This window comes from Rhinolophus sinicus, chromosome 7 (genome assembly GCF_057876585.1).
Source record: "Rhinolophus sinicus isolate RSI-liver-muscle chromosome 7, RSI-T2T, whole genome shotgun sequence".
NCBI classification, from domain to species: Eukaryota; Metazoa; Chordata; class Mammalia; order Chiroptera; family Rhinolophidae; genus Rhinolophus; species Rhinolophus sinicus.
The window spans coordinates 51,461,696-51,481,524 of record NC_142507.1 but is presented as its reverse complement, the minus strand read 5'-3'; the positions used below and the strand labels follow the sequence as shown (position 1 = coordinate 51,481,524).

General features: G+C 52.6%; 6 protein-coding genes across 8 annotated transcripts; 3 read left to right on the top strand and 3 right to left on the bottom strand.

The window, feature by feature from the left end:
* Positions 1–432: 432 nt before the first annotated feature.
* Positions 433–998, bottom strand: LOC141568540 (histone H2A type 2-A). The gene has a single exon (XM_074318756.2). It carries the CDS (start codon positions 932–934, stop codon positions 542–544), a length of 393 nt encoding a protein of 130 aa, XP_074174857.1. The 5' UTR covers positions 935–998; the 3' UTR covers positions 433–541.
* An 84-nt stretch (positions 999–1,082) lies between these two features.
* LOC109451555 (histone H2B type 2-E) lies at positions 1,083–3,882 on the top strand. Of its 2 annotated transcripts, XM_019739880.3 has the most exons (2): positions 1,083–1,664; positions 1,934–3,882. In XM_019739880.3, the coding sequence occupies exons 1-2, from the start codon at positions 1,288–1,290 to the stop codon at positions 1,935–1,937; spliced, it is 381 nt and encodes a 126-aa protein (XP_019595439.1). In that variant the 5' UTR covers positions 1,083–1,287; the 3' UTR covers positions 1,938–3,882. The 2 variants fall into 2 exon arrangements, with proteins under 2 accessions (XP_019595439.1, XP_019595438.1); XM_019739879.3 differs by lacking the exon at positions 1,934–3,882 and having other exon boundaries at positions 1,083–1,925.
* Positions 3,883–6,793: 2,911 nt separating this feature from the next.
* Positions 6,794–8,045, bottom strand: LOC141566954 (histone H2B type 2-E). Of its 2 annotated transcripts, XM_088799574.1 has the most exons (2): positions 7,468–8,045; positions 6,794–7,198 (listed from the first exon to the last, which is right to left on the bottom strand). In XM_088799574.1, the coding sequence occupies exons 1-2, from the start codon at positions 7,842–7,844 to the stop codon at positions 7,195–7,197; spliced, it is 381 nt and encodes a 126-aa protein (XP_088655700.1). In that variant the 5' UTR covers positions 7,845–8,045; the 3' UTR covers positions 6,794–7,194. The 2 variants fall into 2 exon arrangements, with proteins under 2 accessions (XP_088655700.1, XP_088655699.1); XM_088799573.1 differs by lacking the exon at positions 6,794–7,198 and having other exon boundaries at positions 7,207–8,045.
* A 92-nt stretch (positions 8,046–8,137) lies between these two features.
* LOC109451552 (histone H2A type 2-A) lies at positions 8,138–8,699 on the top strand. Its single transcript, XM_019739876.3, has one exon. The coding sequence runs from the start codon at positions 8,198–8,200 to the stop codon at positions 8,588–8,590; it is 393 nt and encodes a 130-aa protein (XP_019595435.3). The 5' UTR covers positions 8,138–8,197; the 3' UTR covers positions 8,591–8,699.
* A 443-nt stretch (positions 8,700–9,142) lies between these two features.
* On the top strand, positions 9,143–13,525 carry LOC141568601 (histone H3). The gene has a single exon (XM_088799572.1). The coding sequence runs from the start codon at positions 9,682–9,684 to the stop codon at positions 10,090–10,092; it is 411 nt and encodes a 136-aa protein (XP_088655698.1). The 5' UTR covers positions 9,143–9,681; the 3' UTR covers positions 10,093–13,525.
* Positions 13,526–13,677: 152 nt separating this feature from the next.
* LOC141568531 (histone H4) lies at positions 13,678–14,739 on the bottom strand. The gene has a single exon (XM_074318722.2). The coding sequence runs from the start codon at positions 14,044–14,046 to the stop codon at positions 13,735–13,737; it is 312 nt and encodes a 103-aa protein (XP_074174823.1). The 5' UTR covers positions 14,047–14,739; the 3' UTR covers positions 13,678–13,734.
* Positions 14,740–19,829: the final 5,090 nt, after the last annotated feature.

Here is a 19,829-nt window from a genome sequence, read left to right as displayed (position 1 = left end):
CTATCCTCCCCCCCCCCCCCCCCCCCGCTCCCCTCCACGTGGAAGATGTCGCCTCCTAAAACCTACGTACTCCTGAAACCTACGTAGGGACCCCCTATTCCCCCCTCACTTGAGACATGTCGGCTCGGTTATTGAGCCAAACCCCAGGTCCGCCACCACACCCTACCGACTGGGGCGTCCGTGTGGTGTGCTGTGGGTGTTTACGTGTACACACGCCCTTCCCCACTGCCTTCAAATATTAGGGGGGCGAAGGCCTCGGGGGACGACCGGGGGGAAACGTGGCGGCCAGGGCTCAAGGGACGAAGCAAGTCCTCGAGACCCACGGAGGGGAAAAACGGTTGGGAGCTCAAACTAAAAATGACACACACACTGTCCCCACCTCCGTACGGGTGGGCGCGGCCCAACGCGGAGCACACAGGAACGGACAACCACTACCGCAACAGCCCTTTTTACTTGAGAGGGTGGGTGGCTCTGAAAAGAGCCTTTGATTTCACAGGTGCCCCTTCGAGTCGGGGGCTGGGGGAGCTTCCAGACGTCAGCCTCACTTGCCCTTGGCCTTGTGGTGACTCTCCGTCTTCTTCGGGAGCAGCACGGCCTGGATGTTGGGCAAGACACCGCCCTGGGCGATGGTGACTTTGCCCAGCAGCTTGTTCAGCTCCTCGTCGTTGCGGATGGCCAGCTGCAGGTGACGAGGGATGATGCGCGTCTTCTTGTTGTCTCGGGCGGCGTTGCCCGCCAGCTCCAGGATCTCCGCGGTCAGGTACTCCAGCACCGCCGCCATGTAGACGGGCGCGCCGGCCCCTACCCTCTCCGCGTAGTTGCCTTTGCGCAGCAGACGGTGCACTCGTCCCACGGGAAACTGAAGGCCGGCGCGGGACGACCGCGACTTGGCCTTAGCGCGGGCCTTGCCTCCTTGCTTGCCACGACCAGACATGACGGCGACTAGGCACTGCGAGCAGCTTCCACCTGACGACCGAGGAAGTCGCCCTCAACGGCCCCGCTTCACCCTTTTATAGCCAGAAGCGCGACTGTCCACGGAGCGCTTCGATTGGCCGAAGCGGAGCTTCGCCCTGGCCACCAATAGGAGAGCGCACGCAGAATCCGCTCATTTGCATGATCTCGTCCCCCTCCGCAGGAGCACCGCTGAAAACTCGCCAATCGCCACGCGGCGTACTCACAACCCTCATTTGCATGCGGCCTCTATAAGTACCGAGGCGCTTCCGGTAGCCTCGGTCCTGCTTGGCGTGTTTGCGTGCTCGGCCTGCTCCGTCCCCGCTCCTTCCCGCTATGCCGGAGCCGGCCAAGTCCGCCCCGGCGCCCAAGAAGGGCTCGAAGAAGGCGGTCACCAAAGCCCAGAAGAAGGATGGCAAGAAGCGCAAGCGCAGCCGCAAGGAGAGCTATTCCATCTACGTGTACAAGGTGCTCAAGCAGGTGCACCCGGACACCGGCATCTCGTCCAAGGCCATGGGCATCATGAACTCGTTCGTCAACGACATCTTCGAGCGCATCGCCGGCGAGGCCTCCCGCCTGGCGCATTACAACAAGCGCTCCACCATCACGTCCCGGGAGATCCAGACGGCCGTGCGCCTGCTGCTGCCCGGGGAGCTGGCCAAGCACGCCGTGTCCGAGGGCACCAAGGCCGTCACCAAGTACACCAGCTCCAAGTGAGTCCCTGCCGGGACGCGGCGCTCCTACCAGCGGGCGCCCGCTTGAACCCCCCAAAGGCTCTTTTCAGAGCCACCCACCTTCTCACTGAAAGAGGCTGTCGTCTCCCGGTCCCGTCCCCCGCCGCCTACCCGTTTGCCCGGTCGAGGGTGACCACGGCAGAGGTACGGGAGGGAGCTCGTGGGTAGCCTCCTCCGTCCGCAGACCGCCTGTCCTTCCCGTGTGTGTGTGTGTGTGTGTGTGTGTGTGTGTGTGTGTCTCTGTCTAGGTGACCCAACCCGGGAGTCGAAGCTTCGTGTCGCCCCTTGGTGCTGGGCCCCTATCTGCCGCCTCTCACACGCGCGGTGGAAAGCGTCTTGACCGGAGGATCGCTCCTCGGGAAAACTTGTCCGGCTTCGGGGACCCCGGCCACCATTGCAAGGCGAGCAAAGGAGTAACGCGCCGTTTCTGAAGCGCGGGAAGGCATCGTGCTCCACGGGCAAGAAAAGGAAGGTAATTCTTGTCTCATCACTCCTGGCGTGGTGCTTATGTCGTTGCTGTATGTCACTTCTCAAAGTCACAATTACCCACAGACACTTCTCCCTCACACACATATGTTTGTAATGCTATATACGTGATGAGCTGTATTTTGCTTTTATTCCATCATTAACTTGACATATTAGGGTTTAACATTTCTACCTTTGTTAGGATTCCGAAACATCTTAGGTCAAATGGGAACACGAGGTAAAGTACAAACTAGAAGCAGAATGCAAGTGCTCTAGCTTTTTGTTTTACGTACCAACATAAACCCCAAATATCTTCCAGCATGGTTGTCCTTCGTTCTTTTTTGCCCCACTGAACTATATTCAGGTACCTTATGGTACTTACTAGTTACTGTACTAAAGCCATCTTTTTTCGATTCTTTGGTCCCAGGAAACATTTTGCAGCATTATTTATATATGCTTTACTTGGATCTACTGAGAGAGGAGGTGGATTGCTTAAGCTTTAAAGCACAGATGGGGAGGGAGAAGGAAAAATGGGAGAGATTGAGTTTACAGGATAGGAGTATAACAGCAAAAATTTCAAGAGGCGCACAGATGTGCGAATAACCTTGTCCAGGCTGAGTATTTGAGCACATCACTTCTGTAATTGGAGAGAGAAAAAAACACCCATTGTACCCTGAGACAAACCACACTAGGTATATAGCAGACAGAACAGAAAAAAACCCTGTCCACATAAAGCTACATTCTAGTAGATGAATGCTGAAAAGAAGCAAAAAAATATTGAACAGTATAATATTAATGGGGTGATATGTGCTATAACATAAAGCAGAATATAGAGTGGAGTGTGGATGACAGGACTAATGAGCGCATATTTGATCAAAGGCCTGAGTATAGTAAGATAGTGAGCCACAGGATAGCTTGGAGAAGAGCTTCCAAAGACTTAAAAAAAACAGCAAGTGTGGAGACCCTGAGACAGGCAGAAGTTGGGGGAGTTCAAGGAATAAGCAAGGCCACTGGCTAAAGCACAGTGAGCAAAAGAAAGACTCAGGGAGATGCCCTCACAGAGGTAGTTGAGGGTCAGATCATGTAAGTCATTGAGGGACCTCACAGGCCATTACAAAGACTTTTATTCTAAATAAGGTAGAGTGCTTTTGGAGAGTTTGATTTGAGTAATGACATTCTTTGATTTATGTTTTTTAAATCTCACCCAAGAATGCTATGTTAAAAATAGACTGTAGGAGAGCAAGAAGTAGAGGCAGAAGAGATCAAGGAGGCTACAGTAATAGTTCAGGAGAGAGAGGTAGTAGCAGTGGAGATAAGTAAAGATGTATTTTAAGTGAAAGTACTGAATTGAGTGTAGATTGTGATGGAAAGAGAGGAATAAGGATTAATTGCAAGATTTTGGACTTGGAAAGAGGTGCAGTTTGCTTATATGAGTGACAAGTAGGTTTAGAGGGGGAAAACCATGAGTACTGGCTTGAACATGACTGAGACTCTTGGTACTTATCCAAGTAAAGATAGCAAAACAGGAAATACTCAATTCCCAAGTGGGAATATGAAATACGAGAATCTGGAGTTGAGCAAAGAGAAAGAGGTGACATTTATAAAGTCTGATTCTTGCTTTTGTAAGTGATCTACCCTTCTGGAAGCATTTGGCATCACTGTAACATGACTAAATATGTCCCCCCCACCCCCCGGAAATAACTTAGCTTTAGTTTCAGTATTTGATTAAAGTCCCCTATCCAATTCAATTTTAACCTCAGATTTTCAAAGGTCACAATAACCAAATGTCTAAATCAATGTTATTTGGGCATCCCTGGACCTGTTCAATCACATAGTTACCATTATCTCCAATGAGTATAGCAAAGTATAATGAACAAGAGATATCGTTCAGAGTTCCAGTTAATATATGAATGCTCACTCTCAAACATAAGCTTTGTAAATATAAAGGAATGAAAATTCAGTCATGTTGAAATTTCACCAATTAACAAATTAAAAGGAACGATATTCAATGTTTATGAAAGCTGTTTCTTTACCAGTTTTTAAAGACTGATCAGTTTTCTCAGTTTTTTGTTTTGGAAAATTCAAACCTACAGAAAAGCTGAAAAACAGTACAACGGTCAAACATATCTTCATGTAGATTAACCAATTATTTGCTGCATTTATCTTTTCTTTTGTGCACACATACATTTTCTGAACCATTTGAAAAGTTGCAAACAACCTGACACTTCTCCCTAAATACTTGAGCATGTCTGTCTGAAAAATACGGGCATTCTTCTAATGTAACTACAATACTATCATTACACCTTCAAAATCTATTGATTCAATAAGTAACATACTACTGTGTTTCGCTGAAAAAGAAGACCTAACAGGAAAATCAGCCCTAGCATGTTTTTCAGGATGACATCCCCTGAACATAAGCCCTCACACATCTTTTGGAGCAAAAATTAATATAAGACCCAGTCTTATTTTCAGGGAAACATGGTATATATGTTCAGATTTCTCCGACTGTAAAAAAAATCCTATACAGCTGTTGAATTAGTTTCCTATCGCTGCTGTAACAAACTGATAGAAATTTGGTGGCTTCAAAGATTTTATTTACTTTACAGTTCTGGAGATCAGAAGTACAAAGTGTTTCACCAAGTGCAAATCAAAATTCTGTCTCGTAATTTCTCTCTAGGGGAAAATCCATTTCCATGCATTTTCCAGTTTATAGAGGGGCATTTCTTGTCTCATGGTCTCTTCCTCCATTTTCAAAACCAACATCATACCATCTTTATGTATCTGCTTCCATCAGCTTCTTTCTCCATTTATCCTTTTGACGCTAAGGATCCTGGTGCTTACATTTGGGCCCATCCAAATGATCCAGGATAATCTCTTTCTCTCAAATATCACATCAATCAAGTCCCCTTTGTCATTTAAAGTAATTGACACTAAGGATTTAGATGTGAATGTATTTGGGGGCCATATTCAGCCTACCACAGCTGTTGTCTACTTTTATGGGTTGAGTTGTATCCCCCCAAAAGATATATTGAAGTCTAACAGCCCAGTGCCTTAGAATGTGGCCTTATTTGGAAATAGGGTCTTTGGTGATGTAATCTAATTAAAATGAAGCCATTAGGATGAGCCCTAATCCAAGTCTTCTTATAAGATGTAGAAACACACAAGAAGAAAATGGAGAAGTAGGAGTTAATGGTGTTAGAACCAAAAAATACCTGGGGGTACCAGGAGCTGAAAGACAAGGATCCTGTCCTGAGAGACAGATAGGGCCCTGCCAACACCTTGACTTCAGACTTGTAGCCTCCAGAGCTATGACAGAATAAATTTGTTTTCAGCCATTCCGCTTGTGATGCTTTATAATAGCAACCATAAGAAACTAATACAACCCTAAAAATTTTTAATGGAATTACATTGTTTAAAATTTTTATTAAGGTTTCACATTTTTTATTTATCCTAGACATTCCTTCTTGATGGTGTTAATTTCCAGTGCTGGTCAAATATTCATTATAACACTTGGACATTGGGTCCAAATGTGTACTTGGAGCAAGATCCAAAGTAGTTTACATAAAAGTATGTCAGACTAACTTAACTGGATGTTCAACTGTACAGCAGGGCTCAGAGGTTGGCTGAACTCCAGAGTGGCTCACTTCACTCATCCACCCCATCAGCTGTGCCCTCCTAAGTGTCTATAAACAAACATTCTTCCCTTCATACCCACAGAACACTCCATCCTGTTGCCACCTCTTGAAAACAAATTTTTCAAATAGATAAGTGCAATCTACATTTCCCTATTCATTTACTCAGTTCAATTTTTGAAATGTTTGTGCTAAGTAGATAGATCTAGATGCCTGAACAGATTAATGTAAGATCTGGGAAACACTGTATGATAGTGGTTCCTAAACATGACAGCCCATTAGTCCTACCTCAGGTATAGGCTGGCTCATGGTCTCTTCCTCCAGGGCCCAAAACCACTTACCACTTTAACCAGGAATTTCTGGAGTTGACACCCAGGCATCAGTGTTTTTCAAGTCCCCTAGGTGATTACATTGGACAAATTTGAGGACTACCTACGTTAAAGGATTAAGTGGATTTCTTAATGAAAATTAGAATATGATTACAGAAACAGCAATCTATCCAGTGCCAAACCCCTAGGGGTTTCCTATTCCTAGGAAAATAGGAAGAGGAAAATCCTATTTCTCAGGAAGACCTATCAATTCTACCTCCACATTATGCCAAGATTTCTTACCCTCTCCATTTGTTATCCCTGTTGCAATCCAACATGCCTAAACTCCTCAGTGGTTCTCACGCTTTAGCGTGCATCAGAATTAGCCAGATTACAGGGGTCTAAAATTTTCATTTTACATAAATTCTAAAGTAATGTTGATGCTGCTGGTCTGGAGATCAGGCTCGAAGCATCACAGATCTACAATTTACCAACGATACTTGTTCAGCTCATTGCAGGGCAGCTTGTGGAAAATGCAATGGATCAGAATTGCACATCAGCTGAGTTGAACGTTAACTCTTGTAACTTTAGGGTCATGTCACCTTTGCTAAGCCTTTTAAAAAATGGTATTTCCCAACTTTGAAAGTGATAAGGATTCTTTAACGTGAAGTGTTGACATTCAACTCAATCCTCGTAAAAAAAATTCTACAAAACTCCCAACACCTTGTTTTCGCAAGTCTTGCTTCTATACTTGTGGACAATCTATTATCCATGCACCAAGCAATTGGTTTTTTTCTGAGATTAAAGAGATCATGTTGAGTCCTGCCCCAAACAACCGAAAGCACTTAAAACTCTCCACCCAACCAACGTCTTTCACTTAGACCAACACTTTCCTTGCCCGTGGAGCACGATGCCTTCCCGCGCTTCAGAAACGGCGCGTTACTCCTTTGCTCGCCTTGCAATGGTGGCCGGGGTCCCCGAAGCCGGACAAGTTTTCCCGAGGAGCGATCCTCCGGTCAAGACGCTTTCCACCGCGCGTGTGAGAGGCGGCAGATAGGGGCCCAGCACCAAGGGGCGACACGAAGCTTCGACTCCCGGGTTGGGTCACCTAGACAGAGACACACACACACACACACACACACACACACACACACACGGGAAGGACAGGCGGTCTGCGGACGGAGGAGGCTACCCACGAGCTCCCTCCCGTACCTCTGCCGTGGTCACCCTCGACCGGGCAAACGGGTAGGCGGCGGGGGACGGGACCGGGAGACGACAGCCTCTTTCAGTGAGAAGGTGGGTGGCTCTGAAAAGAGCCTTTGGGGGGTTCAAGCGGGCGCCCGCTGGTAGGAGCGCCGCGTCCCGGCAGGGACTCACTTGGAGCTGGTGTACTTGGTGACGGCCTTGGTGCCCTCGGACACGGCGTGCTTGGCCAGCTCCCCGGGCAGCAGCAGGCGCACGGCCGTCTGGATCTCCCGGGACGTGATGGTGGAGCGCTTGTTGTAATGCGCCAGGCGGGAGGCCTCGCCGGCGATGCGCTCGAAGATGTCGTTGACGAACGAGTTCATGATGCCCATGGCCTTGGACGAGATGCCGGTGTCCGGGTGCACCTGCTTGAGCACCTTGTACACGTAGATGGAATAGCTCTCCTTGCGGCTGCGCTTGCGCTTCTTGCCATCCTTCTTCTGGGCTTTGGTGACCGCCTTCTTCGAGCCCTTCTTGGGCGCCGGGGCGGACTTGGCCGGCTCCGGCATAGCGGGAAGGAGCGGGGACGGAGCAGGCCGAGCACGCAAACACGCCAAGCAGGACCGAGGCTACCGGAAGCGCCTCGGTACTTATAGAGGCCGCATGCAAATGAGGGTTGTGAGTACGCCGCGTGGCGATTGGCGAGTTTTCAGCGGTGCTCCTGCGGAGGGGGACGAGATCATGCAAATGAGCGGATTCTGCGTGCGCTCTCCTATTGGTGGCCAGGGCGAAGCTCCGCTTCGGCCAATCGAAGCGCTCCGTGGACAGTCGCGCTTCTGGCTATAAAAGGGTGAAGCGGGGCCGTTGAGGGCGACTTCCTCGGTCGTCAGGTGGAAGCTGCTCGCAGTGCCTAGTCGCCGTCATGTCTGGTCGTGGCAAGCAAGGAGGCAAGGCCCGCGCTAAGGCCAAGTCGCGGTCGTCCCGCGCCGGCCTTCAGTTTCCCGTGGGACGAGTGCACCGTCTGCTGCGCAAAGGCAACTACGCGGAGAGGGTAGGGGCCGGCGCGCCCGTCTACATGGCGGCGGTGCTGGAGTACCTGACCGCGGAGATCCTGGAGCTGGCGGGCAACGCCGCCCGAGACAACAAGAAGACGCGCATCATCCCTCGTCACCTGCAGCTGGCCATCCGCAACGACGAGGAGCTGAACAAGCTGCTGGGCAAAGTCACCATCGCCCAGGGCGGTGTCTTGCCCAACATCCAGGCCGTGCTGCTCCCGAAGAAGACGGAGAGTCACCACAAGGCCAAGGGCAAGTGAGGCTGACGTCTGGAAGCTCCCCCAGCCCCCGACTCGAAGGGGCACCTGTGAAATCAAAGGCTCTTTTCAGAGCCACCCACCCTCTCAAGTAAAAAGGGCTGTTGCGGTAGTGGTTGTCCGTTCCTGTGTGCTCCGCGTTGGGCCGCGCCCACCCGTACGGAGGTGGGGACAGTGTGTGTGTCATTTTTAGTTTGAGCTCCCAACCGTTTTTCCCCTCCGTGGGTCTCGAGGACTTGCTTCGTCCCTTGAGCCCTGGCCGCCACGTTTCCCCCCGGTCGTCCCCCGAGGCCTTCGCCCCCCTAATATTTGAAGGCAGTGGGGAAGGGCGTGTGTACACGTAAACACCCACAGCACACCACACGGACGCCCCAGTCGGTAGGGTGTGGTGGCGGACCTGGGGTTTGGCTCAATAACCGAGCCGACATGTCTCAAGTGAGGGGGGAATAGGGGGTCCCTACGTAGGTTTCAGGAGTACGTAGGTTTTAGGAGGCGACATCTTCCACGTGGAGGGGAGCGGGGGGGGGGGGGGGGGGGAGGATAGAAACGGGCAACGTTTTCCGACCCGAGAAGCACCGAAAGGCGGGCAAAGCGGTTCCTCGGACCAACAGGGGGCTTACGAAAGGTAACGAGGCCTGACGGAGGCGGGGGACAGGCAAGCGGAAGACTGACTCGACTTTCGATTGGGGAGCTAGTCTAGCTACAAGGCGTGGGAAGGGGACGGGGCACGGCGGGTAGCGTGTCCTAAGGGAGTGAAGGGCTGCGGGGGAACATTCTGACACATTTGCGACCAGACAAACGACTCAGCCCGGCCCGAGAGGAAGGAGAAAGACGGTTGGCAAACTGGAAAGTGGCAAGAGAGGCGGGGGGGGGTTGGGCGGGCAGGGGTGGGGGCGGAGGGTGCTGCCCCAGCCAATCGGGGACGCCAGGGAGGACGACATCCTAGCCAATGGACAGCCAGCGCGGGACTTTCAATTTTTATCGTCCCGCCCAATCGGGAAAAGGCTGTGCCTATAAAGTCGGCTGCGGCGGGCCGGGGCCCCGCTACTCTCCCCGCGCGCCGCTGTGTTGTTCAGCTCGAGCTTCGGTTCGTCATGGCCCGTACCAAGCAGACTGCCCGCAAGTCGACCGGCGGCAAGGCCCCGCGCAAGCAGCTGGCCACCAAGGCGGCCCGCAAGAGCGCGCCGGCCACGGGCGGCGTCAAGAAGCCGCACCGCTACCGGCCGGGCACGGTGGCGCTGCGCGAGATCCGGCGCTACCAGAAGTCCACGGAGCTGCTGATCCGCAAGCTGCCCTTCCAGCGGCTGGTGCGCGAGATCGCGCAGGACTTCAAGACCGACCTGCGTTTCCAGAGCTCGGCCGTGATGGCGCTGCAGGAGGCGAGCGAGGCCTACTTGGTGGGGCTGTTCGAGGACACCAACCTGTGCGCCATCCACGCCAAGCGCGTCACCATCATGCCCAAGGACATCCAGCTGGCCCGCCGCATCCGCGGGGAGCGGGCTTAAGAAGTGCGCGCTGGGCTCGAGGTTCCATCGCATCCCCAAAGGCTCTTTTCAGAGCCACCCACCCCGCACTAGGAAGAAGCTGTGTCACTTTGATCTCCGTGGTCCCAGCGTCCCGGGAGGGACGGGGGGGGGGGGTGGTCACGAGCGGGTAGAGACCGCATCGGGCTCCCAGCACACGGAGTCTGGGGCAGTTAACGGGGCCTATCTCGTCAGTCCCCTGAGCTGGCCGCCTCCCGGGGTATATATATTAGCTTTTGCGTGCCCCCAGGAGGGTTCATCAGGTGGCTTTACGTGGACTGGTGAGGCTGCCCACGGCTGCTGCTCTCGGGCGCGGTCGGCACGGGACCTCCGGTGTCGCCTGTGAGGCGCAGCGGAGGGCTCGAGCCCGCTGGGGGTCAGACTCTTCTAGGCCGTCGCCAAGGCCCAGGATTAGGATCGTAAGCCGTCCGGCCAGGGGACGAAGGGAATCCGGGCTCGGAAATGAGTGGGCCGGGACCGGGACCGCGGTCCCGCCCGGCGCAGCGAGGGCAGGGGGGCGGAATCCGCCCCCTCCGTGAGGCCGGTCCCTGCCTCGGTAAATGTTCGGTCATTTCGGGCCTCACTCGCCAGTAGGATGACACCTCCCAACCCGGTGGGTGCTCCGGACCAAGACCGTGGGGAGCCTCGGGTGTGTACGGACCGAGGCCACCCACCCACCCACCCACCCACCCACCCGTGAGCCGGGCCTCCAACGCACCGTTTCCCGCCCGGGTCCACAGAGCGAAACTCTGGAGGAGGAGTCTCCGAAAGCGCCCCGGGTCTGGATAGTCTGCCCAGACGCGGTGCTTTCTCGGCGTCTTCTAAAGCTCCCGTTGCCTCTCCTGACACGTGTCAGGAGAGGGGACGGCAGGGAACAGGCCGTGACCCCCTCCTACTACACACAACACAGGTCGCCACGCGTTTCTGCTTCCATGGTCACGGCCGGGTCCAGAGCGCGCCCAGACCCTCATTACCGGCTTAGGCCCCCAGTTGCGGGCTGGATTCCCTGGGCCCCGGTCTGTCTGTACACTCTGACTTGACTCAAGAAGTACTAGTGACTTAGAAGTCCGTAGTCCCCACGTATGCGACGTCTTCACACATTCCACCTCTTCTGTCCTGTCCAGAATGCCTTCCCCTTTCTGGGAGCCCTGAGGACCCCGGCTCGTGCTTCAAGATTCAGCCTCATGTAGCCCTTCCCTTCCGAAACTTGCTCCTCTTCCGCCTCATCTCTTTGGGCCCCGCTCCTCGTTCAACCTGTGGCACCGGCACCCGAGCAATGCCGGGCACACCGTAGCCGGACGAGGGGTCTAATGCACCTGCCTATCCTCCTGCGACTCTCTTGGCCTCCTGTGGGCCCCTCTCTTGGGGTTCTTGAACTTACGGACCAAGAGCCGACAGACCCGAGCTGGACCGCCGGGAAGAACTTCCAAGGAAGGTCCTCGGCGGGGTCCCGGAACACAGAACACTGCCCAGGTGCCCCTTGCCCGTGAAAGCCCCACACGTAGCCTGCTCCTCGTGAGAGTCACTGAGAGAAAAGAGCCCCCTGACCTGCGCCTCAGATCCGTTCCCGAAAGCAGATCGTCTGCAGAGGAATGAATGCCCGTTTCTATAGCCCCAAAGACTTCGGATGCGGCCCTGCTGACTGCACCTTGGCGAGATGTACTAGAGGATCAAGGCCAGAGAGTGAAGTGCGTAAGGCAAGGCGGGGATGGGAAACAGAGGCGTCCAGGGTCCTGGCTGCTATGATGGGGGGGTGGGGGGGCGCCTGTGGCCCCTCAGTGGGTAGGGCCGGGGCTCCTGACCACAAGGACTGGGCTCCAGGGAGAAGACGACGGCTGTCTCCGCGTCTCACGTGTAAAGCAGGATCATAGTCGTAGTCAGGATCGCGGTGAGGATGGAAAGAGATAAATACCGTCCACCCGAAGGGCTTAGAACAGGGCCTTCCGAGTGGTCATACATCTGTTAACAGTATCGACAACACAGATGATGTAAATATTGGTGACATTAATATCAATCAATGTTAACTACCAACTTACAATCGTGTCGTGGAAGAAAAGGAACAACACACAAAAAAATCAGTGAATGATTTTCAACTCACCACCAGCTTGTAGACTGCGTGGCCTGGGCAGTGAGAATACCCAGGCTCCAAGATGGCTTACGGTTCATCTTTCCTTCACCTCCTCTTACTCTAATTTCACAACAACCCTGGGAGGCAGAGAGGGAGGGCTTTTTTTTTTTTTTTTTTTTTTAATTCCTGTTGAATAGTTGAAGAGACTTAAACCTGGCGAGGTCGAGGCACCTGGGAAGGTGGGTCACACAGCCAGAAGATGACACAAGGCGGAACTTGAGCCTGGGTCTTGTGTGTTGCTCTGCTTTTAGCATTAGATTCATTATTTCAGAAGAAAAGGATACCACGGTTACATATAGATACAGCATCACTATACACGAACCCCTAGCTCTGATCTGATCTCTGCTGTCTCCAAACTACGGTAAGATAGAATTTTAGATCACTACCTACTGCACGTTCATAAGCATCTCTAAATTAAAACAAGTTGTACAAAAGGACTCTTTCTTTTTTTCCCCCCCTCCACTTAGGGTATTTTCGATCCCGGTCCGTCTCATTAGTTCAAGATACTGGCTCCCATTTTCCAACTGACTCTGCCACCTGCTCGAGGGTCACAACGGGCAACTGAAAACGCAGGAAAACCAAGGATACTTTTTCACACACCGGCGCGGCGACTCGCCGAATTTGTTTTTAAAACGCACTCACGAGTGCACCTCTCATGGAATAACCTCTGTTCCTTTCCCACGGGACTGCAAATCCGGGGCTTCCTTCCCACTCTGCCCAAGCAAATGGAGTGACACCAAGAGTCAGGGTGGCCTGAACTCGCAGCGTTTTGCCGGTTTAAACTTCACGTCCCACAGCCCAGTAAAACACCAGATAGGGATGGATGGCACGCTCTAAAGCCAACCGAAATGCCGTCTTAGGACCGGACGCCACCCTCAGACTGCGAAGGGCGAAAGTTCCCCGCCACCACCCTAACGTCAACAGGAGTCGCGAAGCTGGGAGACCGTAAAAGGGAAAAATCCTAGCCTCGACTGTCGGAAACACCCAAGAAAGAGGGGAGAACACAAGCAGAGCGCGTCCCGTGGAGACCGAGGGCAGCCTGGCTTACGTAGAGGCTTGACGGGCCTCCCACTCGCCACCCCCACCGCGTCCCCGACCGAACCCTTTCCAAGCAAACGCAGACTCTAAAGACGCCAAGTCTGATTGGTCCGGGAAGCACTGTCCCGATTGGCTGGCTCCGCGCGTCCTGACTTGTGGAGGCACCGATCAGTCCGCCGGTAAGCCATTACGATGAACTAACTGCACGGCTCGGCTGGCACGGGGCCGTTCACGGTCCCTCGGGTCAAGATACAACAGCTCCTTCGCCCGCCTCGGCGGCTGTGGGCCGCCTTTCCACGCCTACTTTGCTGAGTTAAACTACAAAAACAGAGACACACACACACACACACAAAATTACCCCACGTCACACCACCGAGTGTCCAGCTCCTCTGAGGACCGTGTGGTTGGCCCTAAAAAGGGCCTTTGGGATTGCCAAGCGTCAAGCCTGCACGGGCGGCCTAGCCTCCGAAGCCGTACAGGGTGCGTCCCTGTCGCTTGAGGGCGTACACCACGTCCATGGCGGTGACCGTCTTGCGCTTGGCGTGCTCCGTGTAGGTGACGGCGTCCCGGATCACGTTCTCCAGGAACACCTTCAGCACACCGCGGGTCTCCTCATAAATGAGGCCCGAGATGCGCTTGACGCCTCCACGCCGAGCGAGGCGCCGGATCGCGGGCTTGGTGATACCCTGGATGTTGTCTCTCAGCACTTTACGGTGGCGCTTGGCGCCGCCCTTGCCTAAGCCTTTGCCGCCCTTGCCTCTCCCAGACATGATCGCTAAGTCCTGGAAACACAACCACACGGCCGGGGACGGCCGCCGTGCCCCTGATATACAGCAACATCGGACCGGATTGAAAACCACAAGCGGGGGGCGGGGGGCGGGAAGCAGCCCCGAGCGTCCCCGCCCGCCCCGCGGGGCCTCATCTCGCCTCCGCGCCGCCCCCTAGCGGACTCTATTTGCCACGGTCCCGGGAGAATTCCGATCCCAGCCTCAGGCTCCCGGCCCTTTTCCTCTCCGTCTCCCCATCCGTGCGCTCCCCCCACCCCCGGACATCAGATGCAGGCCAAGGGGAAAGGTCTTTCCCGGGGGGGAAGACCGGAAGAAGAGCAGATGGAGTCCAGAGACGGGAAGGCGACCAGAGCCCCGGCGCCGGGCCTAATCCCGACAGGAGGAGCCGAGGCTCGCGAACCGTGGTTACGTAAAAGGGCAACGAGGCGGTTCGGATCCTTAGACTGACGGACCGACGGGGATGGGGGCGGGGATCTCCAGCGGCACCTGGGATGGGCCCCCCCGGGGGCGGGGGGCGGCGGGGTACGGGCCGAGGCTGTGGAAGATCAGTGTCTGGGTCTTCCCGTTCAAATGCAAGCGTCCCTTGGGAGTCTCTGGACAGGAATGCGGGAAAACGCATCCCGGAGGTCAAAACGGTACAGAGTTGACTGTCACTTGGGACCCTCCTTAACGGGGCTCGGGGGCTAGGCGCTGCAGGGTGCGTATTCGGTGCGGCTGCCTTTACGGCCCTCGGACCGCGTGCGAAGCTGTATTCGTTTGACCCTGGCCTCGGGACTGGCAAAACCAGGGCGTGGCCTGCGGAGCCCCTCTTCTGGCGAGCGATCCGACACGGGTTTGTTAATCCCCGTGATCGCTTCCGGTGTCGGGGGGTGGGAGGTGGGGTATCGCTTGACACGGGGCCGTCCGTGCCGCTCTTTTAAGGTTAGTACCAACCGCGGCAGGGGTTCCAAGTGCTCTCTCTGTTCTGCCCGGTGCCTGCCATTTGGGGTCCGTCCATAACAAACTCCACCCGCAGCACTTTTGCGTTTTGGGGGTCAGCTTAGAGGAGCGTCAGTTAGGAGATCAGAACCCTTGCCTCCGGGGGCTCTCTGCCTGCACTGTACGTCCAAGCCGTCCGACCCACGCTCCCAGCTCGCTCAGTCGGTCTCCCCCCACCCCACCCCACCCCACCCCACCCCACCCCACCCCACCCCCACACGGGAATAAGGGCGTTCCGGAACGTCGGAGGAAGACACGTTCCGGGAACCTGTTGCTGCGCGGGTCAGAGGCTCCGGGAGCCGTCTCCTTCCCTCCTTCTGTGTCGTAACCCCTGCTAGACGCCGTGCCTGCTTCTGCCGGTCAACACGGAGGAAGCGGTTCCCGGTGTCCAGAAGAAAGTCCGTCGGTTCCCCCTTCGACTTCCAAGGCAACCTGGGGCTCCTCCGGGGAGATGAGATGGCGGTCTCGCGTCCTGGAGCCTTTGGGGGAGCCCCTCGGCCCCGTCGGTCCTCGTCTTCCAGGGGCATGTGGAGGCGGGTCTGGTCCCCGGTCTTCCCTCGCTGGGGTCAGTCAGGGCAGTTCCCCTTCCAGCGCCCCTCCGGCTTACCGTGACAGGCGCGTCGGTTTGGCCCTGGCCTCCCGGCCCGCGGACCCGACCCGTGGTGGCGGCCGGGGTCACTTACCCGGGATGTCTTCCTTCCTTCCCCGCGGTTACCTGGGTCCCGGCGCGCGGTTACTGGCCAACGGGGCGAGGCTCGCCTCTTCGCCTGCGGGTCTTCTTCCTTTTCCTCTGCCGCGTGCCCGTCCTGAATACCTTACAGGTTATTGCCGTCGTCTGTGAAGGGTCCATCTCGGGCCCCGCTGCCCGATTTGTTTGGAGTTTCCTCCCGTTGTCCCGAGTGCTGTGAGAAACGGAGTGGGTGCCCGGGACCGCCTTTCCGGCCTCGCCTTCCCTGTGTTAGGGGGTACATGTCGCACATTCTCCGAACCTTGGCGTAAAGGCAGAGAAGTTTTCCTCAGGCCCCGCTTGCGTTTTCCTGACCGTCTTCTAATCGACGGCCGCCTTTCTGGCTGCTTTCTTTTCTTCCTTGTTACATGATTCTCCTCTCCGTTTTTTTCAGTTTGCCCTTTCTTTCTGAAGCCCTCTGCGTACAGGATTTTGTCCCCTCTTTTCGTTCTTTTACAGGACAAATATAAGAAGTGTAAGATAGTGCTACGTATATAAGTGACCCATGTTCCGGCCTTGTCTCCTGGACCTGTAGCTGATGTGGGGGAGCCAGGTAGTATTAGGAAAAACACGAGTTGTTTCTTTGTGATAGGGCAATCACCAAACTTTTGCCACTGCTGGAGGAGATACCCTAGAAGGCTTTCCTTTGGGAAGGACACTTTATTATTCCCTATGTTGTGAAGTTGGGGTTACATTACACACCTGCTTCCAATCCCTTCAAGGGTCTATTCTGGTGGTTAGTGGATATGTAATTACCCCAATTTTTAGCATAAAAAAAGTTTCCACCTGCACTGGGCCTGATGGGCCCCCCACGGTGAGATTAGGGTGACGGATACTAGGGTCAATGGATATATAAAAGGCTTCCCAACATTTTGGCCCAACAAGGGTTTGAAGAAGTAGGGGCTCAGGACAGTGTACTGGTCAGGGCAGCCATAGGGAAGGACCTCCCGACCTCCCCCTTTTGGGAGGAAAAAACCGGAGGAGGAAAAGGTGGGGGAATGAGTCTGGCTGCTGGAGTGCTGCATGGACAGGCAAGCTGGGCTAAAGAAAGTTTATAAACTCGTTTTCCCTTCAAATTCCCTCTTTAAAGCCTAATGTCCTGAGGTTTCTCTTAGAAACGTAGAGGCCTCTGAGAGCTAATAGATTTCTTTTCATATATCTTGACAAAGGAGCATATAGGATAGACACAGGTCCCAGCAATGCGCTACTGGGACATCCAGGACTGAAACAGAGGAAAGGACAGAATGAGCTAGGCAGTGTCAGAACCAGAAAGCCAGGTGTCGTCCCAACTTTCTAGGCCGGCCAGTTGCTCCTTTTTAAAAGCACCCAGAAATTTCTCTGTTTCCCAGCCTTTTCTCTGTCGGGCAGCCTTTAATCAGAAAAAATAACAAACAGAAAAACATGCTCTCTAATAAATTTCCGTAATTGTAACCAATCGTTCTCTTGTAAGGGAGACACCCACCAAGGCAGTCAGTCCAGAGATACTCCATATTGTACCTATTATAAGAAAAGATTTATTTCTCCAGTGACCAAGGGGCAGAATGTTATAGCTAGTATTTCAACTCCAATTATTAATTATGTGCTGTCTCATGGCACTAGATTACTTATCTTTTAATCTTCTGGAATAGTAGCCTCAAATCTGTGGTGGGTTCACAGGAATAAGTTTCAGCAGTATTCCTGGATGTCAGCTGGTTTTTCCCGGATGTGATGAATCCATGGGATGATGCCTTGTAATTTAAGAGGACGGGGCTGTTAACAGCATTTGGTAAGGCCCAACCCAAATAGGTTTTAACTGAGGTGACCCTGTTTTCCATGTCTTCCTGTACATCCAGTCTCTGGGCTTGTGCAGGTAAAGAGCTACACGACTGGGAAATGGTTGAATTGTGTGTCTATTAAAAGTTGTTATTACTTGGCCTAAACTTATAATATGCTCAATAGCTGCTTCTGCTCCCACATCTAGAAGTAGCCCCTTTCGGAGTCCGGGAAGGTCCTGCCATACATCATGTCAAATAGGCTAAGCTTTAGTTTCCCTTCGGGAGCTGTTCTAACCCTGGTTACCGCAGGACTATAGGTAAGGGTTTTCTCCAGTTTTCCTGGGTTTCGTGACGTAGTTTAGCAAGGGTGATTTTTAGTGTCCTGTGGGGTCTTTCAGTCTCTCCAGAATACTATGGTCACCAAGTAGAGTGAAGTTTCAATTGTATTTCCAATGTCTTGTAGATTCCCTTTATAACATTAGAAATGAAGGCTGTCTCATTGTAACTGAACGGAGCAGGGCAAGCCCAACAGTGGGATTCCTTCCTTAAGTAGAGCCTTTCTTACCTCAGTTGCCTTTTCAGTTCTGTCTGCAGGGGAAGGGAAAGCCTCAGGCCATCTTGTGAGTGTATCTGGGAACACTAGTAGGTACTTAACTCCCCCTGGTGCTTTAGGCAGGATGGGGCAGTCTAGTTGCCAGTCTTCCCCTGGGTAAGTCTCTCGGACCCCTATGGGAGCACAGGTGGTCACGTTTGGGGGTTATTCTGCTGACAGCTGATGTATTTTTCAGTCACTAGAGAGATTGTTTAAGTCCTGGGGCTCTAATGTTATTTATGAGCCAGTTAATAATAAAACTTCATTTCTATAAGGGGTGGGACTATTGGCATATTGTCTAATGAAGTATACAATATGCTTAGGAAGCCAGACTTTTCCTGTCTTATTTACCATCCACTCTCCATATTCAGGGTTTCTTGAATTAATAAGTCATGTACATACTGTATTAATGTCCCTTTTTCTAATTCTAGTTTTGTAAATCTCTGCTTAAAATTTCTCCAGAAATAGTGGGAGAATTTTAAAGTTCTTGGGGCAGGACCGACGATACTTAGGTCAGTGGTTCTCTAACCTTAATGTGTATCAGAACCACCTGGGGGGTTTCTTAAACCACAAATTGGTAGGTCTCACGCCCACAATTTATCATTCAATAGGTCTGGGGCGGGTCCAAGTTTTTACATTTGTCACAAGTTCGCAGGTGATCTGCTGCTCCTACATTAGAGACCACTTTTGAGAACCACTAATTTAGACAGTGGACAGGTTCCCCCCCCCATTATTCTGTGATCTCTCGTCAAACCTTTGACATGTCCTTCTCCACAGTAGCTCAGTATATTCAATCTACATTGCCTTTAAAGCTAAAACAAAAAAAACAAAAACACACACAGAGATATTTGCAATAGAAATTCCATTAATTGCAGGTGAGATTTTAATTTAAAGGGAAAATGAAACATCTCGAACAGCGAATCCTCTGATTTCTCACCTGGATACCTTCACAGATGTTATTCTAGCCGCTCTTTTCCTGGTCCTCCTCCTTCCCTTTACTGTATATCTCAGGATGCTTTTTCTTCAAAGCCTAACACAAGCCCCATCTTCATAGTCAAGCTTTCCCCAGTTTCCCAGCAGCCAGACTTTCGTAGCGTTAGGATTCCTATAGTAATTATTGCCTACATTTCTTACCATACTCAGTATGTGCTACCATGTGCTGTTCGGCCATATATGTGTGTATGTATTTTATGCATTATTTTGCTTCCCCATTATGATAAACTCCTAGGCAGCCAGTCACATCCTTTGATATTCTGGCATTTCCATCACTAAGCACCCATGATTTAAAACCTAGTTCACCTTCAACTGGTACTAATGAGAGCAGCCAAGTGTGGAGACCAATAAAGCAAGAGCCGGATTTTCTTTTGGGAGCTGACATAAATTTTTTCTCTCTCAAGTACATATATACCGTGTTTCCCCCAAAATAAGACCTAACCCGAAAACAAACCCTAGCATGATTTTTCAGGATGACATCTCCTGAACATAAGCCCTAAAGCATCTTTTGGGGCACAACTGAATATAAGACCCGGTCTTATTTTCGGGAAAACACAGTATATAGCCAAATTTAGCTGTAAAATTAAGAGCTTAGAATGCTGAAGAAAACTTTTACTTGCAAATGTAGTAACCACACAACTTACTAGGTTTAAGGATTAGAGGTGTGGACCTACATTTCAATCCAAATCAGGACAATTTACAAAAGGTAGCACACAATGGC